General features: G+C 39.8%; 1 protein-coding gene across 1 annotated transcript; it reads right to left on the bottom strand.

Annotated features, from left to right (window-relative positions):
- Positions 1-2284: 2284 nt before the first annotated feature.
- LOC147620119 (uncharacterized) lies at positions 2285-4789 on the bottom strand. The gene is made up of 2 exons (XM_086772305.1): positions 4463-4789; positions 2285-4282 (listed from the first exon to the last, which is right to left on the bottom strand). Exons 1-2 carry the CDS (start codon positions 4701-4703, stop codon positions 2436-2438), a joined length of 2088 nt encoding a protein of 695 aa, XP_086628431.1. The 5' UTR covers positions 4704-4789; the 3' UTR covers positions 2285-2435.
- Positions 4790-5572: the final 783 nt, after the last annotated feature.

Here is a 5572-nt window from a genome sequence, read left to right as displayed (position 1 = left end):
ACGTGTAACTATGCCTCCTGAGGAAAAGAATTAATGGAGGAAAACACATCACAATGAGAAGAAATGTGCTTGCTAGCACCACTATCAAAATACTAGACATGTTGAGATCATTGACATACATACATCATGGATACAAGGGTCATAACTATAGTGCACATAATGATTGCCTATCATTTTGTGCACAGTTTGCTGACTCCTTCTTTTTAGCACTTGGTGTTGATGCTCCAGCGTAAACATGCTTGAGTCTTTCTTCTTCTCCTTTATGTTTTTTTACATTCATTAATATAATGGCATGGCTTCTAAATTTGTATTTACCTTTCTTCTTAGGCTTATCACCCCCGTGCATGTGGGGACATGCATGGCTAGGTCTTTTTTTGACTAGCAAACGTACATTCACAAGTCAAGGTGTATGCGTTTCGATTTGGGTATGTGTATATCTTAGTTCGAGAGTTTCGCCAACTATACTGGGGTGGTGGAATTTTAAGCAACGTGTGGTAAAATAATCCTAAATCATTTCTTAAAAGCCAAATCTAAGTTGAGGTATTTTCTAATCTTTTCTTAATGAGAATATCTTCCGTAGACATGAGAACATGCATTTCTACTTGTGTGCGAACGTATGTTCACAAGGTTTGTCGAGCACGTATGCAAGCAAACTAGAGAGTAGTTTTCATAGTTTTGGCTAAAAAATATAGGGTTTTCCCCTCTAATTCCTTCTTAATGATACGTTTTAGATCACCACAACCAAAACTATTTCCCATCCCAAAAGGTGGAGGATGAGAATAAGCGGTTGCATTATTTGTAGGTTGGACCATCTCTCCAAATTTGCCTTCAAATAGCAAACTTCCAAAAACATGCTGTGCCTAGAGCCTATGCTCTGATACCAATACATAATAGCAGCTTGGTCAACACAATACAAAGCACTAAATTGTAGAAAGAAGTAGATGGTAAATAATATTATTGCTTGCAAAAACTTGATTACAAACTGATGGTGTTGGCCCACCCATGTGCTTTGGGCAAGGAGCTTTAATGTTATGCTTATAAGAGTGCTTTAACACAATGAACTTGATGATCACCCAAGGCTGTCAAACTTGTCTATATATAGTACCCAAGGTTGGCATAGACGTAAACTCTTATAGTAGCAACAGATGTAGGTGGGCTCAACACATTAACAAGGCAGTCGTACATCAAAGACTTGGGTCTTGAATTCTCCATCAAAATTAGGTACTCCATCAACAATGCCATTATCATGAAGGAAATTTTTACTAAATCAAAATTTCACCAAATCTTTTGTGTTTGACCATGAGCTAAAAGTGCTTGTAATTAGCGGCCAAATGAGCATGCTAGTGTGCGTGAAAAAGAAGAGTACAACCTTCTTAAAAATGCTTCAACAAATGAGTATACAAGTGTATATGTGCATAAGCAGAGTATACAAGCGTATACTTTGCTAAGCGTATATGTGCATAAGTAAAGTATAAAAGCGTATATGTGCATAAGCAAAGTATAAGTGGCAAAGAGCACGAGATCCACACCAAAGGAAGAATGAAGAAGATACCGCCAAATGATGGACACTCCATCAACACAAAGCTAGGAGAAGGAGAAGAAGAAGATCATGAACAAACAAATATCAACAAACCTCGCTATCCAAGCCAATATTTATCTCAAATATTTTAAGGTCACCTAGAAGAAGATTGCTACCATAAAAAGAATCAAAGCAACCTACATTGAAGTCAAAGATGCTACAAATGAAGACAAAGAAAGGAACTCTTCTAGAGAAAGAACCATGGTGTTTCTCAGTGACCCCTCTTATCTCTACAAAAAGTGTTGTAATCAAACTCCAAGGCCATATGATGCACTCGAGCTGAAATTTATAGCCAAAGTAGCTATAGTGTCAAAGCAATACAAGAGCCAAAGTAGCCTAACAAAGGGGAGAGAGAGGAAGAGTGAAAGCCTAAAAATTGTATCCAATCTAGTATCCAGGGGTATTAAAGTTGTAAATCTTGCATTCGACCACCTTTCTTGTAGTAGCCTAAGAAAATGGAACCAAGTGAGTAGAAGTGACAAGAAACTAGCAACAAATGGCCACATTTAAAACCCCCTTATGTAAGTAGATTTCTGTAAATTTTTCTCAAAATCGTCATTAAAAAACCCCTCCTAATGATCGTATGTAGTAGACTTACATATTTGAGAGTAAACTAGGGAGAGGCTATAAAACCAAGAAGTAAACTAGGAAAGAGAGAGTAAACTAGGAAAAACTATGGAAATAAACTAAAGAAGAGAGGTAAACTAGGAAAAACTAAGGCAGTAAATTGGATTTGAAGTAGGATGTAGTAAAATACAAAACAGGATTGGTGGTAATAGTGCATTGGTTAGAGCTTCGTTCCCTAAACTAGAAGTTTTTGACACAACAAGATTTTTGTGCCGGTAAACTTTTTCTGTCAAGAATCATTTTGCTTCAGACAATCATCATAGACTGCTGAATCCGCTGTAGAAGAGCAAATATCAGCGCTAATCAGATGACCCAGATTCGAATTATTGTCCAATTGGTGGGCGCACTGAACTGATCTCATCAGAGAACTTGCTTGCAAGACAGTGTATTTTTGCCCATCACTGGACCTCGTAAACACATCATTTTGCTTTGATTTGTCTACACAGTGCGCCACCGATTGACTGTTACCCACTACTTGTAAGCTCTCTGTCACCTTCTTTCCTAGCAAGTGCGAGCTCTTCTGCACAAGGTAGCTTAACAGTGCCCTATCCGGAAATCCAAGCTTGCTATTCCTTTGCAAAGCCACCCTCACAACCTCAATTACCATTGAATTAGCTATCCCTTTAGCAGCCCTTATAGAACCCAATATCACCCTGCTACTCACAACCCTCCTCTCCTTCTCAACTTGCTCTAAGCACCCCCATAGCTCCTTCCCATACACCATCTCCATCAAGCTTCTCTGCTCTGCCCCCTTTCTTGTCATCATCATCATGCTTTGCTTTGCCTTCTTTCCCTTTGCATCATGCATGTTGCTCATCACCACCCTTTGCTCTTCATCTCTAACAGCATCATCATTATCGCCACCGCCGCCACCGTCGTCTTGATCATGTTTGTTTCCCACCATCACACTTTTTCTGCCATCCCCCTGTATATTCCTACCTTTCCTATGATCATCATGCAAGCTTCTCACCATCATATGTTTTCCATCATCATCATGTACATTCCTGGTCACCAGCATGCCTTTCCTATCATGATCATGTGTGTCCCCAATCATCACCATCATGTCTTTCCTATCATCATCATGTATGTTTCTCGCCATCATGCTTTTTTTGTCATCATTGTGTATATTTCTCACCATCATGCTTTGCCCATCATCATCATCATGTTTCATGCTTTGCCCATGATCCTCATCATCATGTTTGTTCCTCACTTTTATGCTTTGCCTATCACCTTCATGCATACTTCTCCCTATCAAGCTTTTTCTGTAATCATCTTGTATACTTCTCAACGTCATGCTTTGCCTGACCTCTTCTTGTTGGTTATCATCATTGCATTCGGGAACTGCTTCTGCCCATGTAGAGTCCTCTAATGTGAGATAAAGGAAATCTTTCTTCTTACTATGTGCAAATACATCACCAAGTATCACCACTCCACCCAGCTCCACTAGCATAACTTGCTTAAACTTGTGCCTTAGCACTCCCAAGAGCATCTGATAACATAGCCATCTCCTCAGTTGAGAAGAAGGGTCGATCAAAAATTCCGAGAAACCATTGCTAGGATCCAATTCATTCATCAGAAAACCCACCACAGACCCGAAATCGAAATCAATCAAGAGGCCGGCGTCTTCATGTTTTGATGCTACACCATCACCCCATATGATGGATGATCTATTCTTGATGAGCTTGGCCAGCTTTGCATTAACCTTAATCTTTGAAGCTCCCTCAAAAGCCAAAGCATTGAAAACATTGATGTTAGCATTGCTTGAAGGTGTGCTGGAGCTGAAATTCATTGAAAGGAGCTTTCTAAAGCTAAGGTCCTCTTCCAACAAAACATTGAAGACAGTTTGTGGAATGGAAGGCCAAGGGAAGAGCAGCACCAAGTCAGCACTAGCCATAGCTCCACTTCTATACAAAGTTCTCAAAAACAGCCTCAAATCCAGCATATCACAATACTCTTCAAGGTTTGCAACAATCAAATTCTCCATGGGTTTGGTGCCTTTTTTGAAAACAAGGCCAAGGCCATGGAGAGCAGCTTCATGTGTAGATGAAGCCCTTGTATCAGCAGCTGTAGGTGTGCCTGCAGATATAAATGAACTCATCTTATGGTGTGCTTTCTGATTGATATTCCTCTCTTGCAGACTCCTCTTGCCTGCTGCTGCAGTAATTCTTGCATCCACAGTGCAGAGAGCAAATATGAATGAAATGCAAAGGAGAAATCCAAAGCAGAGGAAGATACATAATTGTAAATGACCCAAACCTCCTTCTAATGAAGATCTCTTGCTTGTATTGATCTTCTTAATTAAAGGCCTTGAAGATGCTAATTTAAGTGAGGCAGGTGCTAATTGCTCTGTGATCCTCATATCGCAGCAGCTGCGCTGCAATTCATCATTCTTTCTAGAGTTGAATTGATGGCCAGCGTGATTATGTGCAGGGCTCCAATTCACCAAAGGCTTGGAATTCAAAGAGATGGGCGCAGCTTTCACCAACGTGCAAACCATGATTGCATATTAGCAAAGCTAACGGTGATGATTAAGAACGTGCATTGATAATAATGGTTAGATTAAGAGAAGCAAAGCGAATGCGGTACAAAACGAATAATATTAATATTAAATATGTGATTAATGTGGAAAGAGCCTGGTTGGGGGGTTGTGGGAGAAGAGGCCCACGTGAAGGGGAGGTGTTGAGGGCACAAGAAGAAGAGGCCCACAAGATTATGCAAGAACGTGAGGCCTACAGCCAGCTGGTTAGACAGCACAAAAGGCCTCTCTCTCTCTCTCTCTCTCTACATTTGAATCTGAGCCTCTCCTATGAATGTCAATGGGGACACGTGTACGCTCACGTGTGTGCTTTTAACATGACCAAATCACATACACATCACAAATAAGAAAATATTACAAAATAAAACTGTTTTTCCTATCGTTTTAGTTTTTTTTTTGTTGTAAAGAAAATAAATCTGTTTTATTTTTTGCCACAACCTTTGTTGTATTCTTTTGTAAAGGAGAAGTGAATCTTAACATTTGCAGATGAAACAACTAGAATGCTTGGGTACCCTTATCCTCTTGATTGCTTGCACCTGTGCGTTGTCAACGTACTTTAAAAGAACGTGTGTCTTTCCGTTCACGTAAACATCTTGAAGCGCTTGAATGAAGATGGACACTGCAACCTATACCATTTTTGCAGTACGTCTTGTTCGTATATGCGTCTTTCTCAAGTTTATATGAACATCTTGTAGAGCTTGAACGAGCATGAACATCAAGCCTATGATATATTCGACGTGAGAAATCGGTGGACATCGACATAGATCTCAGAGTACATTGCAAGGTGGATAATTCCAAATTCATTACCACATTTGAATATGAGTTACATG

The sequence above is a fragment of the Cibotium barometz genome, chromosome 32, assembly GCF_041138505.1.
Source record: "Cibotium barometz isolate CiBa-2024 chromosome 32, ASM4113850v1, whole genome shotgun sequence".
NCBI lineage: Eukaryota > Viridiplantae > Streptophyta > Polypodiopsida > Cyatheales > Cibotiaceae > Cibotium > Cibotium barometz.
The sequence above is the reverse complement of the archived record's forward strand: the minus strand, read 5'-3'. Positions and strand labels throughout refer to the sequence as shown.